This window comes from Physcomitrium patens, chromosome 8 (genome assembly GCF_059467195.1).
Source record: "Physcomitrium patens ecotype Gransden chromosome 8, ASM5946719v1, whole genome shotgun sequence".
Taxonomy (NCBI): Eukaryota; Viridiplantae; Streptophyta; class Bryopsida; order Funariales; family Funariaceae; genus Physcomitrium; species Physcomitrium patens.
The window spans coordinates 15,188,593-15,216,522 of NC_143417.1; the positions used below are offsets into that span (position 1 = coordinate 15,188,593).

The 27,930-nt window shown below is 41.5% G+C and overlaps 3 protein-coding genes and 1 long non-coding RNA gene across 9 annotated transcripts; 3 read left to right on the forward strand and 1 right to left on the reverse strand.

Moving 5' to 3' along the window:
- Positions 1 to 1,120: 1,120 nt before the first annotated feature.
- On the forward strand, positions 1,121 to 5,478 carry LOC112285878 (BTB/POZ domain-containing protein At3g05675). Of its 4 annotated transcripts, none has more exons than XM_024527199.3 (6): positions 1,124 to 1,737; positions 2,374 to 2,543; positions 2,684 to 2,821; positions 2,937 to 3,945; positions 4,101 to 4,708; positions 4,978 to 5,478. In XM_024527199.3, exons 4-6 carry the CDS (start codon positions 3,277 to 3,279, stop codon positions 5,093 to 5,095), a joined length of 1,395 nt encoding a protein of 464 aa, XP_024382967.1. In that variant the 5' UTR covers positions 1,124 to 1,737; positions 2,374 to 2,543; positions 2,684 to 2,821; positions 2,937 to 3,276; the 3' UTR covers positions 5,096 to 5,478. The 4 variants fall into 4 exon arrangements, with proteins under 4 accessions (XP_024382970.1, XP_024382967.1, XP_024382969.1 ...); XM_024527201.3 differs by having other exon boundaries at positions 1,169 to 1,737; positions 2,646 to 2,821; XM_024527198.3 differs by having other exon boundaries at positions 1,178 to 1,737; positions 2,660 to 2,821.
- Positions 5,479 to 5,907: 429 nt separating this feature from the next.
- Positions 5,908 to 8,073, reverse strand: LOC149988490 (uncharacterized). 2 transcript variants are annotated; one of them, XR_016504587.1, is made up of 3 exons: positions 7,937 to 8,073; positions 7,263 to 7,758; positions 5,908 to 6,952 (listed from the first exon to the last, which is right to left on the reverse strand). It is a non-coding gene; the product is annotated as an uncharacterized LOC149988490 (long non-coding RNA). The 2 variants fall into 2 exon arrangements; XR_016504588.1 differs by having other exon boundaries at positions 7,972 to 8,064.
- A 1,725-nt stretch (positions 8,074 to 9,798) lies between these two features.
- Positions 9,799 to 17,743, forward strand: LOC112285540 (uncharacterized). 2 transcript variants are annotated; one of them, XM_090252676.1, is made up of 18 exons: positions 9,799 to 10,009; positions 10,333 to 10,410; positions 10,562 to 10,714; positions 10,838 to 10,997; positions 11,143 to 11,464; positions 11,706 to 11,837; positions 11,988 to 12,180; positions 12,447 to 12,574; positions 12,703 to 12,915; positions 13,154 to 13,332; positions 13,509 to 13,590; positions 13,712 to 14,269; positions 14,441 to 14,865; positions 15,027 to 15,125; positions 15,329 to 15,883; positions 16,001 to 16,821; positions 16,934 to 17,064; positions 17,312 to 17,743. In XM_090252676.1, exons 3-18 carry the CDS (start codon positions 10,624 to 10,626, stop codon positions 17,459 to 17,461), a joined length of 4,239 nt encoding a protein of 1,412 aa, XP_090108802.1. In that variant the 5' UTR covers positions 9,799 to 10,009; positions 10,333 to 10,410; positions 10,562 to 10,623; the 3' UTR covers positions 17,462 to 17,743. The 2 variants fall into 2 exon arrangements, with proteins under 2 accessions (XP_090108802.1, XP_024382213.2); XM_024526445.3 differs by having other exon boundaries at positions 9,799 to 10,410.
- Positions 17,744 to 24,303: 6,560 nt separating this feature from the next.
- On the forward strand, positions 24,304 to 27,480 carry LOC112285514 (glyceraldehyde-3-phosphate dehydrogenase, cytosolic). The gene is made up of 6 exons (XM_024526417.3): positions 24,304 to 25,031; positions 25,584 to 25,732; positions 25,867 to 26,522; positions 26,613 to 26,696; positions 26,828 to 26,917; positions 27,043 to 27,480. The coding sequence occupies exons 1-6, from the start codon at positions 25,022 to 25,024 to the stop codon at positions 27,104 to 27,106; spliced, it is 1,053 nt and encodes a 350-aa protein (XP_024382185.1). The 5' UTR covers positions 24,304 to 25,021; the 3' UTR covers positions 27,107 to 27,480.
- Positions 27,481 to 27,930: the final 450 nt, after the last annotated feature.

A 27,930-nucleotide genomic window follows, 5' to 3' on the forward strand; every position in this document is an offset into this window, starting at 1 on the left:
TAGTAAATTTCAAAAGGTATAAAAGAAATTTGTGCTTATTACGAACATGTATGAATTTTTATTCTTTATAAAAGGAATTTTTACTTATGCAAAGTAATTTGAATATCATTTTTTTAAATTAAAATTCTCATTATGAGTAAATAATTTATTTTATATTAGATTATAGATTGATTCAAATGGTTATTAATTACTTTTAAACACTTAATTTATATTAATAATTTAAAATCTTTAATTAAAACTTATACATGTCTTTGTATAAAAAGATGTGAAAAAACATATATTACAAGAATGAAATTAGGTAGCTTTTAATGTATATTTTGAAATATTTAAAATTTAAGAGTATAAGGATTTAATTCTTTTAATAATACCACTAAAAAAATAAAGTATTTAAAAAATATTTTTAAATTTCTAAAGTTACAATTTCTATAATAAATTTCAATTTGAATGTTACCTTCTTCACTACCTTGGTTTTACTCATAAAAAATGTAGAATCAAAGCAATGGTTTTATATACCATTTGTACAAATTACAATTACCTGTAAAAAAGAATCAAAAGAATCAAAGAATCAAAGAATCAAACTACATATGTTCTTCAAAACAAAATTCCCCAACTTACATTGCCCCTCTGCCACCCATATTAACTGGCTCAGAAGTTTCTCAAACATACTCACTTCATTTGCCGCCCACTAGTGACAAGAATTGATAAAACTTAACCCACCACCAAGCTCTAGGACTAGGGTGCTGGTTGTCCAAGGTTTCATCTATGGGTTTCCAAAGCTGGAAGTTATCCAATGGTGGTCACCAACAAAACTGCAGCAAAAGCCCTTGTCCTTATTTATATTCTTCTCCAAAAGAGAGAGAGAGAGAGAGAGAGAGAGAGTATTGCAACAACACCCATTTGTTGTGGGGATGCATTCTCCGTCATGTACAAACTTCTGCACTGTTCACTGGGAAAAATACTTCATAAAAATTGCATCTTTGCAACTGTTACAGGTATCCAATAGATAAACAGTCTCTGGGTGGGTTGGTGGGTGGGTGTGGGGTCTGTCTATCACCTTGGAGTCAAGGCCACACAGCTTCATGGAGCCCTTTACGCCTGTGGAGATCTGTCTGAGGTGGCTATCTGTTTTGTGTTTTTTGCATATGGATGTCTATCCAGTTCGCCTCCAAGTATCTTGCCATTCCGACAAATCTCACAGATGTCTTCTCCTTCATCTGGTTTCCTGGAACCGTCGTCGTCGTCGTCGTCGTCAGCTCAGGGCAGTGCAGTTGCCACCTGCAATCGCAGGCATAATCTGTCATCACTTGCGAGCTTGATTGCAGCGCTGGGTCTAGAACTGAACAGAGCCCAGGGTAGGAGGGATCAGAGACTAGTGGAGAACTTTTCAGAGGGAGTTTTGTGTTCACTTGCTCTACATCTGCGTCGACGCGTATTGTTTTTCTCTGGTGGAGAGTGGCTGTTGCCGATTCTGCTTGCAGGATGTTTCTGCGTGTCGGCGTTGTTGAGAATGTTTGATGACCGGTTGGGGGGATTTTAGGATTGGTCCTGCTGTGAGCTTGGGGTGGAAATCATAGGATGGGTTTGAGTGATCGTTGAACGAAGCTCTATCTCTCGGTGTTGGTGTTGAAGGAAAAGAGTGTTGGCTTTCGTCGGAGCGTGTGAAGGGGACGTCATTGTGATTGATTTTTTGAGTGATTCTTCGAGCAAGGATATGAAGGAGGCTGCAAGCAATACTAGGTGGGCGGGATCAAACGATTCCTCCATTTTTTGGTTTCAGTTTGCTTGAGGTGTCTTTTTGCAATTTGTGGTGCTGGAGATTTTTATGGATAGTTGGTTGAGCTTTAGAGTGGATGCTCTGAGCTTCTTGCACGTTGTGGGGATGCTGGCTGATTGACGTCAGTTCACAACCCCTGTGTCACGAATTATGTCTTTGGATTTAAAGAATGAATCTGAGATTGAGAACAGTTAAGCCAACTTCTGCGTGGCTGGTGAAGAATAGAGAAAGGGTTAATTGTAGCAGTCTCGCTTCGTCCTGGCCTTGGCTTTCTATTTGAAGTAGACATTCTGAACTGATGTTGATTTGGTCATGAAGAGAATGGATTTAGTCGGAGCATCCTGGAGACAGCCACGTTGTAGCACGTTTGGATTGTGAGTCAAGGGTATCATGTTAGATGTAACATTGTGCGGTATTTTGTCCTCTTCAAAGCTGAGATGCATCGTAACTCCCCCAACGTGTGTGGAGCAAACACCTTCAATTTAAAGTAAATTTGAAGTTACAATAGTGATACTTAGGCCTGCTCTGGATTAATGAGTGGACCGATTTCTATTTTCCTTGAATTGCGATAATCACCTGGAGAATTTTGGCAATGTCAGTGTGGTATCCAGCACAATTGAATCGACGACAGGCAGGGGCAATTCCATGTGAAAAATGCTCGTTAGGCAAGGTCACCCTCCAACTAATGTTAGGGGAAAGACCAGAGAATGCTGGCAAGCAAGTCACAAGAACGGCGCGAGCAGATTGATTCTTTCATTCGCAGCAACTGGTACGTTTTGAATTCACCTCTGCATCACTCTGTTGTATGAATATTTTTCCAAATCCCTTTTCTTCTGCAAGGTGAGTATGGCTCGTAAAAGGATCACCTCAGACAATATTGTACAGGTTATGGCGATCTTCTTATCTCAGGTCGACCGAGGATTTCTTCCCTGATGCGTTATACCTGGCGCTCGCAACATTGTATAGTTTAATTGGAGCCACGATCAACTGGGATCTTCTGGAGTTTAGGAAGGATAAGCGCCTTTTCATTACACAGTAGCAGAAGAGGTTATGATCTAGAATCCTTCAGAGCCTCTTTCCCGATCATAAACTACCGTGAAAACTTTCCATTAAATTACTCACAATATCGAAGATTCTGATATCTCTACTTAATTTTTGACAGGTATGAACAGCAAATATAGACAGCAGCAAGTTTCTTGACACTTCTGAGGGGCTCCGTGTATCGACATGAGGGTCTTAAATCATGTCCTTTCCCTAGTCTCCTTATCCCAACTTCCGATCTAGTCCATGCTTCCAACAAAATGCTCATCATCAGCATTCGCGCAGTGGAGTACCAGAATTGACGGACAACCTGATCATACAGGAAACGCCTACGAATCCTCAAATTTAGTGTCTAGATAGCAATTGTTAGTGTCGGCGTGTATGTCAGCAACATCACTCAAAGATCCTACACAGAACTTGGAACCCCCTCGCTCTGTTGCTCCATCCCCAACTCATCAACGATGACGGAATGTGAAACCGCTGAGGTTGAGTCCCCGCTCAATGTCGTCAGCAATGGCTACGAGGTCGGAGAGCGCGCGACAAGCGACGTGATTGTCAGGTTACGCACAGTTCATGGCCGTGACGACTGGTTCTACACTCACTCTAAGATCCTCTGTGCAAAGAGCCAGTACTTCGCCCTCCGGCTGTCGGATGACTGGCCAACATACCATCTTCTTGACTCGCGCTACTGCGTGGAGGTCTTGTGCATTGAGAATGATTTCGACTACCATGTCAATCTGCTGCGCATGATGTACTCCAATCTCGATGAGCCCGTCGGAGACATGTGGCACAGCGTGAAGAATGCGCTCGGGATGTTGAAAGTGGCTACCAAGCTCGGGTGTTCCGCTGTAGCTTCTAAGTGTGCTCGCTACTTGGAGGCGGTGCCGTGGGAAGAAAGCGAGGAGGAGGAGATTCTGAAGGCGCTGCCAGCGATTGTGGGCTCGTCGCATAAACTGGTGGCGGAGCTTGCAGCCGAAGTGCAGCCCATTTTAGCGCGGTTGCAACCTGTGGAAGCGGTTTCGGTCCGCAATGTGTTTCTCTGTGCAGTGCACGCAGCCACCGCGCCACAGAGCAGATCTAAATATCTTGAGAAGTCACCAAGTGATCTGAAAGTTGCAGCTCAGGAACAGGTATACATACATCTGGAAGTCGTTTCTGTGCTTTCATTTGTGTCGACGTAGTTGCACGATGAGGGTCACATCGACTACTTTGTCTGTATTATCTTCTTTCAAATTGTACATGCATACTTCAACTGACTATCATGTTAAATTTTCGTTGTGTGGAGGTTGAATACATGCTGGAGGAGGATGACGATGCCCCACTGCTCATACCGGACGATGACCTGAAAACCGACCTTAAAAAGCACTTCCTGAAGTTATTTAAAGGATTCAAAGCTGAACTCAGCGCTCACCTCACTGATTCTACCAAGGACTTGAAACTCTCTGAGAAGACAATCTTCGAGAAAGTTTGTGACCTCGTGTGGGCATCGCGCGTGCTTCCTCACGTGGGGCTTAACCCCGACTTTGTAGAGTTTTGGGTGGAGGCTTCAAGCGAGATAACTCAGACCTTGAACACTGCAAAGTTGCGAGAAACCTCCTGGAATACCAAGCTGCTAGTTGTGGAGATCACTGCCACGGTCCTGAAGGCAGTCGGCTATGGGGATGTGATACTCACTACCAACGATCGAATCCAACTGGTGAAAGTGTGGCTGCCATTCTTTCGCGAGACGAAGCCTGTGCTGGACTCTCTCTTTGAAGGGGAGAAAATGGAATTGGAAATGGATTTGGACTTGAGCGAGAGCATCGAAAATTCTCTTGTATCACTCGTTTTGTCGTTGCCATCCGATGATCAAGCTGAGATATTCGCTGACTGGCTTCGATGGAATCATTCTTGGTAGAACAGCCTCATGACTACTCGTACATAATCATTTCCAATTGCTCTCCAGTTAATGCTAATACCCACGAGGTATTAGCGATTTTCGAAGCAACGAAGAGTTAATAGGGGATTCCTGTAGTGTTTGCTAAAATAAGAGCACCTCACGATTTTAAGGCCGAATCCCCAGTAACTCACTCTATCCATTACTGTCGTCACCCAGAATGGTACATTTTCTGTAGCTGTATCCTGGTTTCTGACAAGTCGAGGCCTCTCTTTGTTGTCTACAGGTTTCCGGATCTGAGCGAGGCATTCGAGGTGTGGTGCTGTCGATCAAAGGCTGCTAAGCGGCGGCTGAATATTGAGGTGCCCAATGGTGCGAACGCCATCAGCAGTGTTGGGGCATAATGAAGATTATCTTTTATAGCGTCATCTCCGTCTCCAGTCTTCTTCCAGATGCTTCTTTCCTTCCTTCATTGGTAGTTGAAAGCATCAGACTTGAGTGCGCGGAACCTGCGTGACTAGAGTCATTTCTTTGGGCTTGTATAATTAGATTCTTTTCGCGAGCATGCGATAGATTTTTCATACCCTTCTACTTGGAACCCAAGTTCTTGGTCATTTTGCCTTCGATTGTGTACTAGTCCTGGCCTTTCCTAAAGGTGTAGATTCTTCAACACTTGAGGTGAAGATGTAGGCTACCAAAGGTGCGCTCCTTTGTTTTGAACTGTTGATCCTGCGAATTATTTGTCGATATATTAATGCAGAACTACTGGGAATTGTCACAATAGAAAGGCTGAGGTTCTGTCGTGCATGCAATGAGAATACAGAAGCTTCTATAAGTAAGGCCCTGGCACATTTTTGCCCAACGATTATAGTTAAGTATTATTTGTCAAAGAACATCCTATAAAAGTCTTTCTGCTCAAGGTTCTGTGCTAGCACCTCAATATCAACCCACTTGGGAAGTTTAAATACCTTCAGCCAAATTTGGAAATTAGTGTCTTAGATTCAGCAAGAGAGTATTCCTCATGATAAATTTTGTTAAAATTTTAAAAACTTCATTTTGAAAAGTAAAAATTAATAATAATAATGATAATAATAATAATAAATATATAAACTTCAGGGGACAATAATTTTATCATTTAAAAAAAAACTAGAACCAGAGCAGTTGTAATAAAGATTGAAGAGAACGGATGTGTCTTGTATGAGGATAGGCAAGTAAATCGATGAACCAACATAAAAAATTTGCATGTCTTGATTTCGTCTTTTTTTCTCATTTTCTTTCTTTCTCTCTTTCTTTTTTTCAGTAGTAGCACTGCCAATGCTAATACAAGCTCTTGCAACCTTATAGCGAGCTGCATTACTGCTCGCAGACAATCCCATTTACCAGCGGAGAGGGCTACAAAAGCTGAAAAGAAGTTGTCTGTCCAATTGCTGTCGACACCCAAGATTGAGGTTTCTAACGAAGCCGTCACACCTTAAGACAATACCGGCGGCAGACACCTGATATTTGTAACCATTAAAACAGTATGGATTTTTGACGTAGAGATCACCCAGTCCAGCATAATTTCCTACCTTGACTAACATTTGTTACAACCCTTTCCTAGTCTAGTTCTTCATGTAACGGTAGTGCTGTTGACACTCTGTAAGAGGAATCTCTATCATGGCAATCAATATCTTTACGGTTTTCAAACCACTGTCACCCCACGTCTTCAGATTATGTGCAACGTAGAAAGAGAACATCATGACTTCGTCTGAACTACATTCCCCGACCAGCACCAGACGCCGCACTATGTCGAAAATACTCCTTTACATGACTGAAGCGCGTTCTCTAATCCCGCCTTCCAATGTTGCGCTCTCTAAAGTCCCAGCCAGGTCCACAAACCCCTCAAGCTCAGATTGGTAGAATCACATCTCTATTCATCCAACCGCTCGTGTACAAATTTATTTTTCAGTGACACTCCAGCCAGCTAGAGAGACTCCTCTGGTTTCTTGCGCAGAGTAAGGACGATGTTAAACATGAAACTCGCCGATTAGAGACCATGAAAGTCACGCATCCTGCAACATAAAGCCTCAAAGAGCTTCTCTTCTCAAAGAACCTCCACACCCCTACCACCGTTTCCCGTCTTCCCCCTCGTGCTCCCTCGATCATCAACATCCGAATCAGAGTCAAAAATCCGATTGTGAGTCTTCATAAAGAGCAGAAGCAGACTTCAACTCAGTATTTAGCATGAACCTGATAGGCATGTCCGTCTGCGCCCCTTCGTCCTGTGTAAACACGATAACTTGTGAGTTCAAGGAACTCAAGTTGAGTAAATGAATGGATCAGTAGCTGCCCACCATAGAGACTCAGACCATCGATCCAGTGTGCAGCGGCTGATGCAAATTGCGAGTGGAGCCCCAGTTTCAGAGGGAGCACTACCAGATCTTTCTAAGAACGCGGCGACGGGCCTGCGCGATTATAGATGCTTTACAATCCTACAACTGAGTTTGCAGAGCAGCGCGCAGAATCCTGGACTAAGAAGTGTGTGACGATTATGAGATCACAATGAGAGTTATCTGAGGCGGATGGAAATACCAGTTGAGGATATCCAGCGGCTGTGGCAACTAACTTCCGGAGATTGTCGTAGAAAGCTCCTACCTTTGTCTCCCAAACCTTGGCTATGTACACGATTAAAGACACGACTACAGCTTCCAGTCCAATCGGACACATTTTTTCGTCACCTCCCAGGAACACAGCCACGAAGACTCACTGTCCATACGTACACATATGCACCACTTCATGTCTTCAAAATATATGAAGCTCCCAAAAATAGACATAATGTGCCAGTGCGCTGACAATTGTCGATCTCCGACAAGCCCACCGCTCTCCATCCCAGACACACGTAAAGGAAAATCAGAGCACAAATCCAGCACTCTCATGCGTGGCAAGGTCCAACGTCGAATTGGATCAAACATGTGCAAAGGTGCCAGCGGCCGACCAATTGCCTCATGTTCGGCAAACGCCTCAATGCTCCTGAAAACATCACACAATCCACACAGCGCCTGTTGCAACAAACCTGCAGAACTTAGACCTGCACACAAAACAACGAGCCAGTCCAATCACTGATTAGGCAAAACCCTAAAACATCCACGCACCCACAGCATTTCCAGAGTGAGACCCACACACACACACACACAGCGAAGAGAAAAGGATCGGGCAGCATCAAAGCTGAGAAAACACAAAAAAGAATCACACGGATGAATTCGCACTACTCAGTAATCATCGAAGGAGCAAGGGTCACCACGGTCAGTGGACACTAATTGGAGGGGAGATGGAGTGGACGGCAACGCGATGTCGAGCTCGCAGGAATTCACCCGGATTTAGAAAACGGGTGGGCAAATGTTTTATTGCCCCCGCACCTACCTTGGCTCCCCCGCTCACGCTCCGTACCGCCTCGGAAGTCGCGCCCTCCCTTTGATTTTCAAAAATCAAAAAAACCCATCATCATGATTTGTACCCCACTTCTCTCGCTCCTAACGCTCCCCACGTTCCCAGGGTAAATCCATCCCCACTGAAGATGGGTTGTAGAACCATTTTCTATGAAGACTAATTTAGTGATGACGCACGGATGAAAACAAAATGAGGATTTGAATGTAGCATCGTGAGTGTATGACGCGTAGTCACAAACATTTACACCAAAATTAATTATTTATTTATTTATTTATTATTTATTTAAATAGAGAGAGAGAGGGAGAGAGAGATGTTTTGTACTTGAAGAAGAAACCTTCATGGAGAATTTTTTGGTGTTTCCTTGATTACTTATGCATATTGATTATGAACCCGTGTAGTTGATTCATATTTATACAGAAAAGAATCTAGCTACAAAAATATGTTAGAATTTTGTTACACAATTGTTTAATTGCACTTAGTATTTTGATATTGAAGCATCACAAATCTATTATAAACTATACAATATTTGATTATACCTACTAAAATCAATAAAAACAATAGCATTCATACTATCCAAACCCTTGAATCTTTTAATAATAAGATGTATTTCTTTTTAGATGTCATTATTAAAGGTTTCAATATGCACTAAATATTTTCATCATAATAGAATTTTAAACTACACGATTTATATATTAAAGGAAGAGGTATGTATTTATACATCTCTTTATTCATTTAGTAGCTATGCATCTATTTATGTGTCCATCTATGGATATATCTATAGATATATAAATATATAAATATATATCCATTAAATTCAAAATATATTAGAAGATATGTAATTTGAGAGGCCACATCCATACTGCCAATTACGATTTGAGCACTGGCATCATAAAAACCATATTGCTACATTTGAAGTATCACTAAACCATGAGAAAGGCAACTAAAATGGTCTTTGATTCAAATCATAGTGAAATCATTTTTATTAAAGATTCTGTACATACATTTTTAGATGGTTACATAGAGACGAAAGAAAAAATGTTTCTTACGTAATACTTTATCCATTAATGTATTTGATTCACAAATACTAAACGTACTGATTGTACAACTATCAAATGACTAAATGTTCTGAGAATAAATTTTGGATTACTTCACATCAGAAAAAGTATATGCTTTTATCATTACACACTAAAAAATTTATGACTTATTTTATGAGAATTAAAAAATAGTAACAATCCCATCAAGTTGTATGTTCGGTTAATATTTGCAACACAATAGCAAAACAGAATATTGCTGCTGCAATTCGTTTTTAACCTCAAAAATTAAGTCGAAATGTTCAATTGTATAGTGCACTCTCACCTTCAACTCATTTCAATCACATTTTAATTAATTGATACAGGGAGTTGAGTATTACGAGAACCAAAACACATTAAATTCAATGGGACTGGACATTGATAGATATTACCATCCATTCATCTAATTCAACATGGATGATTTTAGTCATGAGGTAAAAGGCTTCCCTGAGATATCACGATGGCACTGGTGAGTGACACGTCCCTGGGTAAAAGAGCGGGAACGCGAGGATGACAATGACAAATGAGGCGGGGAACCGCGGGTTTCCCGCTCAGAGCTATCGAAGCGAGCGCCACCGTGGCTCCCACCATTTGTTTTGAAGCTCTCCATTCCCGCTCTCCCTTCCTCTCCCTTGCGTCTCATATGGTCGTTGCGCATCGCACTGATGCGATTCGCCTCTTTCTTCTCATTTACGGGATTGTGTAGGAGGCCGCTCCACCATCAGAGCTCTGGCGCTTGTGTATATCTTAGTCAGCAGTAGTCGTCGGTGTGGTTTGAAGCCATCGCTTCTGCGCTTCACGTTGTGGAGAGGTTTTTTAGATGTCTGTAATTATTAATCTGGAGATGAGTCGTTGAGAAGTGATTTATTTTTTTTATTTATTTTTTTTTTGTAACGGAGATGCAATGTTTAGAGCCAAGTTTTGATGTTTGTGAGGCAATTTTTGTGTTTTTCAGCGAAGTAGAGCTTATGGTCGAGTACCTATATTATAGAGGTCTTATCTTTTGAGTCGAGTGACGGTCAATTTTTGGATATTGCTGCGTAGTAGATACGAGTGTGGGATCTTGGTCAACACGTATGCACGGTTTGTAAGTGGATTTCTGCGGGGAAGTCAAGAGGTTGAAATGGATGTTGATCATGTGACAGCGGTCTGCACTGGTCTAGGCTCTCTGCGTGAAAGCGGCAGCGGCAGGGCTGTGTATGTGAAGCATGCCGATTGCTTAGGTATGTATTGTGAGACACAACTCAGTTACGCGTCATTGATTCGAATTATGTTCAATACGTCATGATCTCTTCCATTTCGTCGCGAGTTCCATTACCTCAGAAACAGAGCAATTTCTGATGATCGCGGGAATCGTGATTCGTTGTTTCACAGCTAATTTGAGGCACCTGCAACGCTTCCTGAGGAGGGACGACCCTGTGCAACGTGACATCTTCATGCAGCTCGGGAAGTGGAACTCGATTCGGCAGGACATATTGCCTATCATTAACCATTACCGACATGACTTCGACCTTGTCCTAAATGCTGGTAAGAAGGCTTCAATCTCCTCGACAAATCTGCAGTACGTGGAAGGTTGAAGGCACAAGTTCAATGGACTTAAGTACTATCACAGGTTTCTGATCCCCGTGCGATGTTTATACATTAATGCAGTGAAGGTCATGGTGTTTTTGACAATGCCAATTGATCCGTCGTCAACTGACATTCCGCAACAGCTAGAATACTTGCGTCAATTCAAATCGGCTGTTCTCGAGGATGACTCTATAGGGGTGATAGTTTCTCATCTACAAGATCCCCTCGAGCACATGGAAAGGTACTTCTTGACGCTCTGGGGAAGCTCCTTCTGATGAGGTTGGGTCGCGGTGCAAATTCCATCTGGAGAAAGATGATTTGATAGAATTTAGATGTGTGAAGGCCGGTGTGAAATTGACATTCGCTATGATGTGTTGGTCGTGCAGCGGAACACTGACTGATATGGATGGCAAGATGTTCCAACTGGTGCTCACTCTAATAAGAAACCTTTTAGCTGTTGACGACCCATCATCTTCCTTAGTACGGGCTTCCGTGGCTAGCCCCCAAGCATTATATGTCAAGGATGCGCTCATCGAGCGACTGTTCAATGAGAATGTGATGGACCTACTTCTAGCTCTCATACAACATGTAGGTGGAGAGCAACCGTTCCTGCGGCACGACAATCTTCTCATATTGGAAATCTTCAACTACCTTTTCTCGGGACAGATGCCAGATGTTATTGCGTCAAGTTACGACGAAGCACATGCGGTATTTGATTCCATCCGAAACTTCCCACCCGATAGGTCAAGTGGTCGACTTTTGCTTCCTGCACGTGGATTGTGACCCTCATCGTTCCTAATTTCTTCGTTTCGAACATCACAACCAGTTAAAATGTCCACGTAGGCTCTATGTACGAAAATAATCGATGGTCCAGTTCTTGTTGTGTCTGAGTAATTTTTGTGTCATATGTTCATGATAACACGATACTGATGCCTTACATGTACTTCAGAAATCCAAAAGTCAGCCGTCTGGAGCAGCTCTGGAGGCATTGATGGCTAAGGAGAGAGAGGAGAGACGAAATCGCGGTTTTGTGGGCCCACGTCACTCAAACTTCTGTGGAATGTTCGTCCGCGTTGGCAAGGTATAGAATGCCACTCACAAATACTAATCTGCATCACACAACTGCTTTGGGATCATGAACATGAGAAGGATCATTGAAGTAGTCTGCAAACCCAGCACTCGGTTGAATGCACCAGAGTATCTGACTTCAAATGTTATTGGTCCCCGACAGGATGGATCCAAGACCATGGTCACTAGAAATCCATACCAGTCGCCTCTAGATAATTTGTTTCAGAAACCTGAAATCAAAAGGGGGCAAGTGAAGAAAGTTGCTTCTGACCTTCCAGTACATGTTCCATCCAATTCCACTGTATGTAGCATGCTTAAGGTCTTCGCAGACCAGCTTTTGGAGGGTAATTATAACTGTAAGTCATTTCACTTTACTTTGAATAGGCCTTGTTTACGTCGTCAGTAATGAGTGGATTCCAGCAGCATTTGATCTACTTTTCTCGAACTCGTTTAGAAATCTCCTGAGGGGCATGGATCTCACTGGCAGTTTTGGTCCTATGTTTGACGGTCTGGAAGACCATCCCTTGTAATTTCATAAGAGAATCGTGGAACTTCGCTTGTGTATGACTTGTCTGAAGATGCCAAATCAAAAAGTTTGACTGTTTGAGGTTGCGTCTTGCAGTGTTAATGCAGACTATTATAGATGATATCCGAGGTGAAAGAAACAATGTGCAGTCGCAGGATATCGTAATGTTTTTCGCTGTCGCCAAATTTTTTACGGCTTACCAGCGCTGTCACCTGATGAAGAAGGTATGTCCGAATTCCTACATCCCTGTGCATTCAGAAACAAATATGTACACTGAACGTAAATAGTCTTGTTTCGAAGATCACCTGTTCTGTGCCGAATGTTTGAAACTTATGCGCCCTCCCCTTTGCAGCCAAATGAGGGTGTACAATCAGCTGGAGAACGTGGAGATCCGGCTGGAGATAGTGGTCCTACGTTTCAAGGAAGATGTGGTCGAATTGCATCCACCATGGATGAAGATATGTTCATTCTGGTCACCATGAAATGGCAATGCTTTGTCGAGAATGCAAAGTTGAGCAACGATTGGTTTCCAGCAACGTCCTCAGGAGAGCTTCTCAAAGAAATGGTAAATCCTTATCTTGTTAATGCTTGCATGAATTAGGGACTTCTGGATCAACTTGAATGTTGGTTCTTTGCCAGGTCATTGTCATCACACTGGCTGATTGGTCTAAATCAATTTAGACACGATTAATGTTTTGAATACGCACTTACGGGGCGTTCAATGCACTTAAGCTGCCCAGTGATGCAGGTTATTCCCCAATCATGTGTTTTCTCAATTACACTTCGCTGTGGGTATTTTGCAGATTCACATGCTAGACTACATTCTGAAGGCAGCTGATCGGAATTCAAGTGAAGGACAACAGGAAGTGCGTGTTGCACGAATCCTATTGTATAAAGTCTTCTACGACCACACAGAAAACGGAATCCTTCCATTCATCTGTCGTCTTATCAAAACATTTGACATCCATAAACAACCCCGCAGGCACGTCGAGCAATGATTTGAATCATAAAAAATGACTGTGTAATGAACTGAATTTCTTAGAGTTTTCGATAGCTCTGTAACCAAGAGCTCATCTCTGGTGCGGTTAACTGTAAGTTTAAGAGAAGGTCCCCATTTTCCTTGTGTTGACATCAGCTTGGCGCTTTTCTCCTGTGCAGTCAATTGGCGGGTTTGGTAGAGACTACGCACATTGTACTTCGGTTACTCGATTCCATCACTAAAGAAGACGGGGCACTGAGGGTATGTTGTAAACTATTCTTTTCTTTCGCTCAGTGTTTCTCTCCTACGAGTGACTATTTCGCATCAACTGGTGAGGGATATCGTCAACTACTGTTTAAGTAATGGTGGTGTCTCTCTCCAGGTCAAAAAAAAAGCTCGTGGTACTAAGAAGTCCTCCAAGCTCTCTCGGAAGAAAGGTGTACAGCCATCTGGATCAACAAGGAAGGAGCCGGATCATAAATCCGGTAGCATCCATGAGGTAGAGGAGTCCAATACTTCTAATGAACCCCTAGTTGCACCCGAAGATCCTAACAGCAATACACTACTCTCCAATATTTTGCATGCCCAGCACGCAGATACGAATTTTGGGCCTGTTGAAGATATCGAAGTGGCAGGAGTGGAAGGACATCATGGTGTTACTGATGAGCATGACTTTGATGAAGTTGAGGACAAGGAGGTTCATGACGTGGAAGAGAGCGAGATGGACAGTGAAGAAGAGGAAGAAGAGGAGGTGCAAACAAAAGAAGAGACTCTGGACGTTATGAAGTGCGTGAGGATGTTCGCTGACAATTCCATATTGCACAACTACTGTTGGCTTTTGAAGAATTACCTCCTTAACACTCCGGCTATAAATTATTACATTGTAAGGATGTTGCAGCGGATCTCCCAGGACTGCATGATGGAGCCTATGTTGTATCAGGTAATTCTTGATCTCGAATAGTGCAGCTTCCAAATCTTTTATTTCTGCTACTTGATTTTACTATATAACTTCCTACTCCCGTTTTCATGGTTTGTCTTAGACTTAAAACCCGAAAACTGTAGGAATTCTGGATGTCCTCTCATATTGATATTGTTGCATGCTCTGCTGCAGCTCTCAATATTGCAGACCTGCTACGAGATCCTTTCCAACCACAGCTTAAGAAACTCCGAGCAACATCAGTACGTGATAGCATTTTTGACCAGCCTTGTCCGTCATCTCTTCGAAAAGCTGAAGTCATCACCCATGTTGTTTGTGGACATTCTCTTCTGGAAATCAAAACAAGACTGTCACTGCATCACAGCAAACTACATGATTCATGACCTCAAGAAGTTTAGCAGCAGTGGTAAAACTCTCAGCAAATGGGCACAACTTGAGGATCGAAGGTCGTTATTGGATGGTTTGGGAGACGACGACGACGATGATAGTGGCAAGGAAACACATGCCCAGAATCGAAGAGCCTTGTTGAACAGTTTGGGAGATGGCGACGATGATCTAGGAAATGATGGAAACCTGCCTAGTGTTGAGACTCTCTTCAGGTCAGTGGACCGGTTTGTGACCTCTCACAACTCAAGATTGTACTAGTGCTAGTCTTTTGTGGAGATGATATAGCTGTTGGTACTTATGTCTCTAATTCGAAGGTTCTGTGGAGAGTGAATTGTCAGAGGAAATAAATGACGAGGATTTTTTTTGTCTGCAGCAACAAGGAGAAAGGAAAAGTAAAAAGGCAGAAGGCTGTGAAAAAGAAAGGTCTTTTTACTGATTTTCAGGAAGACCTGATCAAAGACCTGTTTAAGACGTATGCCCCCTCCTTCATAGGCACATTGGATGTTTTTTTTTGTCATTTCTTTTATCTGATTTAGAATCCAAATGTCAGTGTAGTTTTCCTTGGATACACTTGGTAAGAGCTGGTGTGAGTAGTTGGTGTCTCCCTCTGTAATTTGTCTGATCTGGGCCTCTCCTGAATTCTAACGTCTTCGAATGAATCGTAATGCTTTACAGTTTCGAAAAGAATCGTAGCTGCAACAAGCTTATTGCAGAGGGACTAGAGAAGGCCGGGGCTGTTCAGGATTCTGGTGAGCCGTTCACTCCTTCGCAAATTGGTCGAGGCCTAAAACGGCTGGGCCTTGCCAGAGTTGTTGGGAAGATCACCCAGAACAAGTTTCTTCGAAATATCAGAAATGACAGCGAGAATGAGGATGGAAGTGATTCTGATAATCAAGAGAATACGCATCACACCGATGCACAGAGAGATCATGACCCAGATAGCAGATCCGACGAAGAAATAAGCGAGGAAGAAGACATTGCAGGTCCTGGAGGGATGAAGGGGCTGCTGGAGAGCTTAGATGAGGAAAGTGACGATGAGGATAGCAATCAGGATGATATTTTGAAAAACGATGTACTTTCTGCAGAGAAAAATGATTTAAAGGGTTCCAAGAAGAAGAGAAAATCTGGAATTTCAGAAATTTCAGGAGGAAATGAGGTGCCTAAACGGAGACGCAAAAGTGGGCTTTTTAGTAAAGAACAGGACCATAAACTTCAGTCTCTATTCGAAAAGTAAGTCTGTCCTAAGATTGAATTTATCTAGGCTTTTCATTTTTAGGTTAAATGAATGCTCATTTGAATGTCATCTTCCTGTACTTACATTTCCAATTGGTTTGGGACATCCTGAAGGTACAAGGGAATGACAAGATTTAAGCACCTCATATCGAATGATCTTGAAGGAGACTTCACCACTGCTCAAATTGAGCGGAGACTGCAGCAATTGGGTTGCGTTGAACCTCGAAAGCGGAAATCTAAACTGGCACAAATGTCAGATGATGAAGATAAATCTGAGAAGGAAGATGATGTGGAACCCAACCCGGATGATTCTAAGGAGGGCCAGCATGCCGATATTAATGTATCTAGTGCTTTTAAGGCTTCCTGGGGGCTTTCAGCGCGAAAACATACTCAAATCAACAAACCTACAGCAGACGTGCACCACGAAACGCAGCAGGGAGATTCTAGTGATGATAACATACCCTTAGCTCAACATCTATCTATGAGGAATTCTTTGCGAAAGAAAAAAGCACATCCCAATAACGAAGGTCCTCGTGAGGAACTAGAAGTGGGAATGGGGGTTGGAGGCGAGAACACAGGGGCCAAAGATGCTGCCGATGAAATTCAGGTGTCAGGTGTAGTAGTTAGTTGCGAGTTACCAAGACCATCTGAAGTGGGAATGCTGGAGGATCAGCCAAAGACCACAAATTCGGCCTCCAAAGACTGCGACTCTGACGACCAGTTGCTGGAGAAATCAGAGACTGGAAAGGTCTCCAAGGTTTTCCAAAGAAAGAGGCGACAATCGGGGAGACATCCTATTGAGGGTGTAATGGACAAATTCGAAGTTAGTGATGGCGACAGAGACGATGCCATTATCAATGCCAAGAAGACGCACGAAAGAAAGAGAAGGCCTTCTTTGGAGCCGAAGAGGTCAACTTGGGGTGACTCGGACACAGGTACCTTTCAAAATCCTTTTGGAAGTCAATGCTCTGCGCCTGTAATATGTATTCGAGCATTACTTTTGTATCGCAAATTCTTACTCTTGGCTGTTCGCGTTGTTTTTTAAAGATGTATCCGACATAGAGGATACGCAAGATCTTGCAGCAGCTTTGCAAGAAGTCCGAATCTACGACAACCATCTTGCATCAACATCAAAGAAGCGTAGACTTCAAAGAAAACAGACGTCGAGCAATGATGAGGTTAGTATCACTCACCAATGGCGATGGAGTGCGTTAGAGGATTTTGGTTCCCATAGGTTTGTTTCGTACAAGTCTCACCTGCCTTGTGCATTTTGGCATAGTACCTTTTATTTAGATGCATTGTGCGCATCTCAATGCATTCTTAAGATATTACTATTTACTATGTCCAAGTGTGCTTTTTAACGAAGAGTGCAAATGTTATCAATGTCTCCTCGATGTTCTCCTGAAACGTGAGCTGTTTCTGCAGGTGGATGTTGGTGGTGAGGAGCTGGTTACCATTAGTTCAGGTGTAGAGAGCTACTTTCAAGATGACACCACATTGGAAGAACATCTTCTCACAAGGAAAGGTGCAAGGAAAGCATTGATTGATGCAATGACGTCAGATGAGGATGAGTGAGATGTCCTGATTGAACCATGTTTCGTGTAATATAGCCATCTCTAACGATTTACGAACAGCTTGTATAATTTTCAATGTAGTTTACAGATGCTAGATGGCCAGAAGGCTACTTAGCAACTATACAGTCTCTCTGCCTCGGCAATAAACAGGACAGATAATTGATTCAGTGCAGCAGTTATCATTTATCAATGAGGGTTAAACCTGCATTGGTGCTAGGAGTTGGAGCAAAGGATATCTGAGAATACTATATTTCTAAGGCAGTTGTGGATTTCGAATGTGCCATATTTGATTGCGGGTGTGACGTGAATCTGACGTGTAACACTTGAGCCACGTGAACCCTGATAGGAAAAATCTCCGTGGAGTTCTTGAGCATTAATTCTTCTCTGCTGCTTCTTCTCCCAATTCGGGATCTAAGTTTGGTTTAATCCATGGATCAAATTGCATGGGAGTGTGAAGACGCGTTTTGTGTGGGTATGTTACCAAACAATTCCAGAGCTTGTCTGATAGGGCAAATCCATCTTCTCCGCTCCATTTGCCGTCCGAGCTCCCTCATCTATTTTCTCGGATCAAGGCTGGCGAGGATTATTATATCATAGACGGCAATCTGAAGTTGAAATGCCCCAAGTTGCTCCTCCAGCGAATGTGCCCATATCGGGCCGGATTACCTTACCGAAAAGTCAAATCATCTATATGTGGAGTTTGGAGTGGCTAGTTCAGGAAGGCCGACGTGCGGCGGAACGGCTCCATTTAAGGGTGGACTGCCTAAATAGTCACCAGAACGTCCTCTGACCAGCACGGTGTACAGACAATGCGCGTTAATTCTCAGAGAAACTCGGTATCTAATATCCGAAACCCATAACGAATGTAAGCTGATTGAGAACACGATGATCGTCCATATCACAAATGAAAACGGAGGTGAAGACATTGTGCCAAAAAACTCGGTGGGATATGGTTGCAAACGGATAAGATGTTGCAGTTATGCTGGAGAGCAACAGTATCTGGAATGGATGATTAGGAGGAGATGTAATGCTGAGTACTTTAGGCTTAGAGTAATACGAGTGCTTTTTTTTCGATCAATTGGTTTATGACATTTGGAAATAAACCACTGAAGTCTTACAATTCAGTGTAAGGAATGCTTCAATAATGATTACCTCACGGATAGTAAAATATTTAAGTACTTCAGCTGCTCATGTTTTTCAGACAATGTCAGCATTGATATCAATCCTAAAACTCAAAGACATCATTAACTTTCAGTCCCAATGCTTGATAGTAATGCTGAACTTCTAAAACCTATTATTAGAAAAATTGATAGGCACAATGATAATAAGTAATCTCAGAATACTAATGTGAACAACTGTGTAAATATGTATATGGGTTATGTAGAGAGTGCTTTGTGACTTCCCGGGGTAAATGCCTTTTAAAAAAATCATATTGACACGATAATTAACTGTTACGTTCATTACATGTTAACATTATTCAACATCAATATCTATTTACTTGAATGTTTGATTGAATACAATGGAGTTGCAACATCTTTATTTAGTAATTCTATTTATATTTATATAGAAAGAGATTTTGTACTGTTGCAACAGTATTTGCAAAAGCAAATTACAAAGGGTTTGAGAATTCGAAAATTTAAAATTACAGTGAAATTATAATATTTCTATTAAATTACCATAGAAATTCCAATTATTGGCAAACTTTTATATGTAACTAATGTATGTGTATGTATGCACATATATATAGTAATGTTATATATAGCTATCCAAGTACCTTTATAAATTCATTACCAATAAACAATTTTTATCACTGTCACATAAAAATTAGTACATTAATGGGATTAAATTCATTTTCTCTATTATAGGTCTACAAATTATTAGTTTTGTATTGTAAACTAATATTTTTATCATTATGGTCTACATACTAAGAATGGTTTGAAGAAATCTATGATGCATATCAAGTAGTTTAACAACGTTGAGAGAAACAACAAAAAAAAAAAAAAAAAAAAAAAAAAAAAACTTGGTAATCAATGTCGACATTAATGCATGATGTTACATGCAGAAATGATGTTAGTGATATTTCACTTGTAAATTTTAAGCGTAATTTACACACAATAGTGAAGTTGAATCATCAATGCAGTACCACCAGTCCAAAAATGAATTTAAGTCCACCACTTTGATCTAAAAATTAATAAATTATTATGCCAACAACGTTTGTTTTGAAGTAGTTTGATGGTTTAAAATGAAAAAAAAGAAAATAAAAAGGGGGTTAGGTTTTCATTTGACACAAGATTTCAATTCCAATTAACTTAGATCTTTATAAACAGTCAGGTAAAAGCACTTCTACCGTGACTTGCAATCCACGTCACCAATCCACGTCAACACCTCATGTGCTGTCGTGGCACTGCACTCCATGCCCCACATGACCCCCATTTCCACTGTAGCTCACGGATGGATGATATCATCCAGCGGAAAGACACATCAACTCTGTTTTCAGATCACATTCGTAACTAAATCTGAATAAAAATACAATCATATCTTACATGTTCCCATTCACGTTCTCATTTCCGTTCCCATCATGTTCCCGCACATTTCACATGGAATGGGGTTCCTCAATGAAAAAGTTCTCACAGTGGTAGTTGTATTTGACAGGTGAAACCCACTAACTAGTCTTCCCTGAACAAAAAATACTAATAATAATGATGAGAAGCACAAAAGAGAGTGTGGCTTATGAGTCACAAGCATATCCAAATACTCTGTCCACGCATGCACTGTTAAAACAGCATGGGAACACAAACTGGTGAGATAGTCCTCCATCATGTCCCGTCAGCACCACACCAGATTAAAGAACATTGGCACAATCAAATGACACCTGTGTCTTTTTGAGTCCACTCACACATTGAATGTCAAAACTCTCGCACACTCTCACAATACACAACAGTTGGTGCCTTTTTTTCATGAATGAATGTCCCCTCACATCCCTTTCTTTTGTGAAGTACTGGGTCTGCTTGTGATAACCCATCCATCCATCCGTTCCACAAGATACAGTTTCCTGGATGTGATCTCTCCTGCCTCACATGATCCACCATACACATGTGTGCAAATGGCATGGGGAACCTGTTCACGACCTCCACCATGCTTTTCTGCTGCTGCTGCAGGTTTCAAAGTTTCCGATCTTGGAAAGGGGGTAGCAGATTCATGTTCCTTGGTTGCAGCTCCCTGTTCATCCACCATTCATTCATTCATCCATCCATCCAATGGGACATATCTGGATCGGTTCTGTCCATCTGAGCCAATGTCTGTTCTGTTCTGTGGCACAAGAAAGGCCAGACATTATTTATTTATTTATTTTATGACTCTTATCTTTGTGTGTATTTATTTATTATTATTATTATTATTATTTTTTACATGCATCTTTTTCATTCTTGTCCTTCACTTTACCTTGTTGAACATATTTGAAGGGGAATTTCTTAAGGTGGGCCTTGTTGGACAAGTTGATGGCTAGCAAATGTGGGTGCACCACCTTGCAAAACGCCCCACATGAACAATTCCCCTCATCCACATCAAGTTGTTGCCCAAAGTGGTCCTTGGGGAGGAAGATTGAACATGTGTCTCCACCCCCATATCACCTTTAATTCCTTTGACTTTCTTTTCAGTTTTCATTATTTCGACTACCCAAGATAGTTCTTTCATAACAACACCTTAAAATAAAAACACCCTGAAGAGAATGGGGCAACACTTTGCACTTGAAGCCTGATGACAACAAAGAGCTGAGAGATAAGACTGATGATGGTGGTGCTAAGAACCTTTTTTTGTCTGGTTGGTGAGGCCCTGCAAATGGAGGTCGGATTTAGGGCTGTGTAGAAAAGGTAGTGGTTGCTTGAAATTAGGGCTGTTGGATATGGATTTTGTTGTTGAGACACATGGCACCATGAACGCATGCCATGTTTCTGAGACTAGCTTCCATTCAGACAGGTCACAGTCTGTCTGTAAACTGTCTGGAAATTTACACAGTGGTCAATGTTTTAGGGTTGGAGTTTTGGCACTCATGGTGGTGTTTTTGTTTGTTTTAAAATGTTGGACATATTGCACATTGAGTGTCAAAGCAGGAAAATATTAAGATTCAACTTGAAATCAAGTAATTGTGGCAATCTATGTATTGACACATGGGGTGCAACAAAGCTTAATTTCAGAGTTGCAATGAATAATAGTATATACAAAACTGCTCACTGAATGCTTGTCACTATGTGTGTCAGAACTCCCCAAATTACCTTTTAAAAATATGTCAATGTTGTATACAAGAGATGGATTTGCTGGTGGCATCTTAAAATTCATACCTTGTGAAATGGCTACTGTACAAAATAAGTGAGTAATTGAAAGGGGTTTGTGAAAAGGTTCCATTTAGTATAAAGCAATGAATTGGTAATTTAACCATGTCAACTCTTACAAAATAAGGACACATTAATGGATGGATTTTATTGTATATGTATATATGCATCAACAACAATTTCAGCACCTGCAAAAAATGCTATTAAGGTACAAATTTGAATTATTTGAATCTAAGCATTTATTTTAATCATTGTGGATAAAAAGTTACTAATGATTGAAAATAGTTTCCTATTGAGACGTTTTAAAAAAAAGGGTAATTCATGTATCTATTTAAATTTAAATAATATTCCAAATCAATAGAAAAATAATTAAAAATAAAAAATGGTAGTGGGGTAACTTAATGTGTTGTGTCCATAGTGTATGACACATATTTGATCCTATTGCAATTATGGTGCTTTACCATACTTTTTAAAAATCCTAAATGTCCTTAACATCATTAGTTAATTGAATGGTTTACTTTTTATAAAAATGTTTTCTTATGATCTTAAAAACAAGTTAATGTATCATTCTTCTCTCTGTCTTTCACAATCTTAGATTAAAGTCTAAAACAAAATACAGTTATTTATAGAATGAAATCTAAGTTCTGTCATTTATTTTATTGTTATCCTTTCATGTTTATACATTTTCTCCTTGTAAAGCTTGTCCTTTAAAAAAGAAAATACTATCTCAAATACAAAATAGAAATTCAAAGGTTATTATATGTCCTTGTTTCATATATTTTTTAAAAATTCCCAATGATTACAAAAAAATTGGTATTTAACTTAACCCACAATTTCATGTGATATATGAAGTTAGCCATTTCATTATCCTGAAAAAAAAAGTGGTATAAATGATGCTTGTAGACCACAGAGAGAGAGAGAGAGAGAGAGAGAGAGAGAGAGAGAGCACAATAAAATTCAGAGGAAGGAAACCCAATTAAATTATCACAAGTTACAGGGCTCTTTGTGTAAGACTTTGTCAGAATTCAAAGAGTGAATGTATATTGAATTAGAAAACATGGGCCAAGAAGAGACCTATGATGCACATGAAATCATGAATTAATTTAGGAAATTGATTTTTAAAAGTTTCTACCTAAAATGTTTTTATAGTTGATGATTTGAGGTTAACATAATTTAAGGGAAATTATCAAAAAGGGGAAATCAAAATACAAATTAAAGTGCACCAATCAAATATATTTAAAAGAAAAACACATAATTTCAAGTGAGATTGTTTTCTAATTGTTGCACAATACGTCTCCCTCTATTCATTTGTTTTTACACACATACACATATATCTTAATCTCTATATATACATGTGTGTGTGTGTGTGTGTGTGTTTCTCAAAGAGCCTCACTCAATCCCATCTGACTTTATTTAAATTTAAATTTAATACTTTAATTTATAAGTAATCAAGATGGAAAAGCAAACATTTGCCTGGATTCTAGAATGACTGGCCACTCAGCTTTTATGTGCAGCTTCCCAAGCAGGAATGTTCTTCATCAAGGAGGCAAAAAAGAAAAAACGAAGTGTTGATTTCTGTGCCCCAAGCTCCCCTCAATGTGGGCTGATGAGACATGACCTTTGAATTAATATATTAATATTTCACATTTGTATAAAAATAAAACCCATAACACATTTGTGTAGATGCATGGGCTGCTGTTTTGGTCCCCCTCCCCTTTTTACATCCATGCAGACCAGGTGACTGCTGGCTGGCATGGGGCAAAGAGCTCCTATACCCACCCTCCAATTTGACACCTCAGTGTCACCATTAAACCAAGCGCCCACCCCCCCCTCCCCCCTCCATTTAGAAACAGCATCTGCACACAAATAAATCAAAAATAAAAAAGCAAATGAGCAATGAGAGAGGATTCCATTTGTATTGTTCACGGGCATCCCTTGTGTGGAGGAGCTGTGCCTGGCCTTCCACTTAATTAGAGCCCCCCCCCCCCCCCCCCCAATGGACCCATTCAAAAGGGACCCAATTGAGAGAGTAAGGGGAGGAGGGACCATAAACAGTGAGTGTGTGAGAAAAGGGGGCCTTGATGGGCAATGATAGAGTCTTCAATGCCCAGTTGAAACAGTCACATGATTCCACTCTCTAGTAGTAAAAATTATTAAACCCCCCCTGACCCCCCATTGGAATCCAGCTGTTTTCATCCATTCCCGCGAACTTTGCATCGACTTTTTTTGCTGCCAAGTGTCGCCCCGTGCACCGATGCTGCAAATAGACCAACAGAGAGGCGGGCTGTGATGGATGGATATAGTAGAGTGGATTTGGATGAATGTTTTGACGTTCGTCTGACAGCCGCAATGTACTTTCACGGCAAACGACCGCTTGTCCGCCATGGGACTGAGCTGGGCCTTGCTTCGGATCCGAAGCGTGGCGCAAGGTTCGGGAAGGGGGAGGTGTGGAGGTGGCGGGTGGGAGACTAGCATGAAACTGCGCGCATGGGGATGAAGAAGATGCATTCAAAGCTCGCCTCGCGATGACTTATTTTTACCGGATTCGGGTGCTGATTGACGAGGAATCGCAATTGCGGTTTGATGAGTGAGCGCGGTGGTGAGACTCGGAGAGTGTTGAGCTTGTCGAATATCTCAGTGAAAAGGAGTTTTGAGTGAGAGAGTTTGTTTGTGTGGAGGATCTGAGAGCTGTTTTTTTGTGTCGGGTTTGTCCTCTCGAAGTTGGAGCTGGCTTTGAGGAGCAGGTTGAGTGGGGAAGAACTGGTGACTGTACTGGAATTTTTCGCGAGCGATTGAAGAATGAGGGGGTTGTAGTTTTTTTTTTTTATTTTTTTTTTTATTATTTTTTTTTAAATTATAGTTTTCTTGTTTCGGCAGACTCGCGGGAAGCGATTGTGTGTTGTTGTAGAGAGTTTATTTCATGGGAAGGTGGTGAGCAAGAGGGTCGAAGCGCTTGGACTCTTAATTTGAAGAGAGAACTGCATTGCAGTGGTGAAGTGGTGAAGGTTTTGCGACGTGGATGAAGCAGGAATATGAGAGTCTGCAACGTATATGAGAGTTTCTTTCTTTGACAGCATTGCCCTTTGAGTCGCGGTAACCCTCGTATTCTTGCTTCGGTGAATCTGTGGCTCCTGAGCAGAGAGAGAAACGCGGCTGCCCTTCGGCTTTGCGCTGACTTGACGACGATTCTTTGCAGCTACACAACTTGGGGATTTTATATTGCCAGAGTACTCATGGGGAAAGGTCAGTAATCTACAGGTTCTTCTACAATGTAACCATTTTCTTTTCTGGAATTCAATCTCTCGGAATTTGCGCAGCTCAGCTTCGTGACTTGGAGAGTTTAAACATTGAAGATATTGAATAGGACGGCCTTTCTTTGCTTCTGTCCGCCAAAACTTGTTCGAGCGGGCCTCTGCGCATGAGGTCCGCGAGCTTGTCAGTTTTCTTTGAAATGAACTAGGGCGGTACACGCACATTTCCAGCTGTTTCACGACATGATGTCGTTGTGTTCCGAGAAGTTTAGATTGCACGAGAATTGACAGCATGTTGACTAGGTGTCATGCTGCAGGATCTTGGAATTCTTCCTTCACAGAATCGTAATAGAGATTGTTTCCGGTGTGGCAACCCCCTAGGACACACCTTAATCTCATGGACCTCGTGCAAAGTTTCTACGCAGGTCTTCAGAGAGATTGTTAAAACCAAGTGGTACCGAGGCTTTCTTTGTTAGTTGTGCGTTGGTTCATGTTATATTTGGTTCTTTGCGCTGATTCTTTGTCACTTGTGCAAATTGTTCAGGGTCCTCAGCGAAGATCATTCCTGAAAAAATCAGGATTGGCATTAATGGTTTTGGTAGGTTTGGCCGTCTCGTGGCTAGAGTTTCGTTGGAGAGGGATGACATCGAGCTAGTTGCTGTCAACGACCCATTCGTCAGCACAGACTATATGGTTAGTTGTAGCAACCCATGAAAGTTTCATTTCAGAAATCCTTTTTTGTTTAATTCTGCTCTTCGATCCGACTTTGGGTCCAACTCAATCTAGGATCTGCTAGACTGACATTGACAATACTCATGTTACCGCAGGCATACATGTTCAAGTATGACACTGTGCATGGGCGGATGATGAAAACGGACATTTACGCTGAAGATGAGCAAACCTTCTCTTTCGACGGCAAGAAGGTTGCCGTTCTTGGATACAAAGAGCTCTCCGAGATTCCATGGGGTGAGTACGGCGTTGATTACGTGGTGGAATGCACTGGCAACTACACCACGAAAGACCGAGCAGCCGAGCATCTTAAGGGTGGCGCAAAGAAAGTGATTATCACAGGGAACAGCAAAGATGCACCAATGTTTGTTATGGGCGTCAATGAGTGCGATTACCGGTCCGAATACAACGTCGTCGCTATGGCCAGCTGCACCACGAACTGCTTGACGCCGCTTATTAAGGTTCTCGATGACAGATTTGGAGTCGTGGAGGGCGTGATGACAACCGTGCACTCTCTAACCGCAACGCAGAAGTTTCTCGATGGTCCCCCGTTAAAGGATTGGAGAGGCGGCTGCGCCAACATCATAGCCAGCTCCACGAGCGCTACCAAGGTCATCGGTCGGTTGATCCCACGCATGAACGGAAAAATTAGTGGCATGGCCTTTAGAGTTCCAACTTCTGATGCTTCGCTTATCGATTTAGCGGTCAAGCTCGATCAGCTCGTCTCTTACGAGCAAGTTTGTGAAGCAATCAAGTAAGTACCATTCTCCATGTGTCGTACATATTTGGTTAATCGAAGATTGTTCGTGATTAAGTACTCATGTATGGGTACTTGTTATTGCAGAGAAGCGGCGGATGGACCTATGAGGGGAATCTTAGGCTATACGGAGGAAGATGCTGCTTCGACCGACTTTATTGGAGACAGCAGGTATGTTCAAAATTTATCATGAACTCTTTAACTGCGGATGTGTTCACTTTGAATCTTTACTGCGAAGTTCTTCTTTGTTTCTAGTTGTCTCCTGAAAGCTTCTAACAGGATTCCTACCTCTCTGATTTCAGATCGAGCATACTCGACGCAAAAGCTGGGCTTTCATTAGGCAACGGCTTCTTCAAGCTTGTGACATGGTTTGACAACGAGTGGGGTTATAGGTACAGTTACATAACATTAGTCCTCGCTGAAGATGCGCCGAAGTATTGCGTGCTTGAAATATCGTAACATTGTTTTCAGATTCTAGAGAAGCATCAAGTCTCACAAATGGATTCTGGTTGTGCAGTCACAGGGTGGTGGATCTTATTGTACATATGGCATCGATGCAGCATTCACCATTCTATTTTTAATTTAATGACATGTCTGTGAAGATCAATTAGCAGACAACCCTGTAATTAATAGCGGAAGGAGATGAAAAACAACCCCTGGATTTGGGTGATAGTAAAAGGAAAAGCTGCCAGCGGCTGAATTTTTAGACATGTACCATAGAGTCAGGAGTAGAAGAGGAGGCATCCAACTTCACGCTGTAGGAGAGATGTGACGCTTCGTTGACGATTTTTCCCGGAAACTTAGACATGCATATTTGTAAATTCATAAGAGAATGGACAGACAAAGAGAAAAAACGAACTGATACATGATCTTAATGGCTTGAAACGACAACGTCGACGGTCATGAATTGTATTGTGACAGGAAGGCAAATAATGTCATGGACATGCATTCTCTATTACGTGCAATCTGACATGGTGTTGGCAGAATAATCGTGCATGTTTTAAACTTCCTCGTCACACGTTATTGCATCATCCTCATAACTTCCACAACAGCTGTTCAAAGACATCCTTAAGTTTTCTGAAACTCTGGGTGTAACTATCTTGAGGAACTTGCAACACGTGTTGCTGATGCTTTCTTTTAAACCAGTTAGAAAAACACTAACTTCGTCGCAATAGCATACATTAGCTTGCAGAGGGAAGGCATGCACGTCATTAATATCTGGAAGGAATATATTTAAAAACTTACAATGATTGTACTGAAGTCTTCATGCAATGGACCTCAATTTTCATAACAGGTCCCATCAACCTTTCTTTTCATATCTGTTAAAAGAGATTAAAACCTTCATAACAAAATTGTTTACAAAAATTAAAATATGTTGTAAATTACCATAGTTTTTTCATCTGCT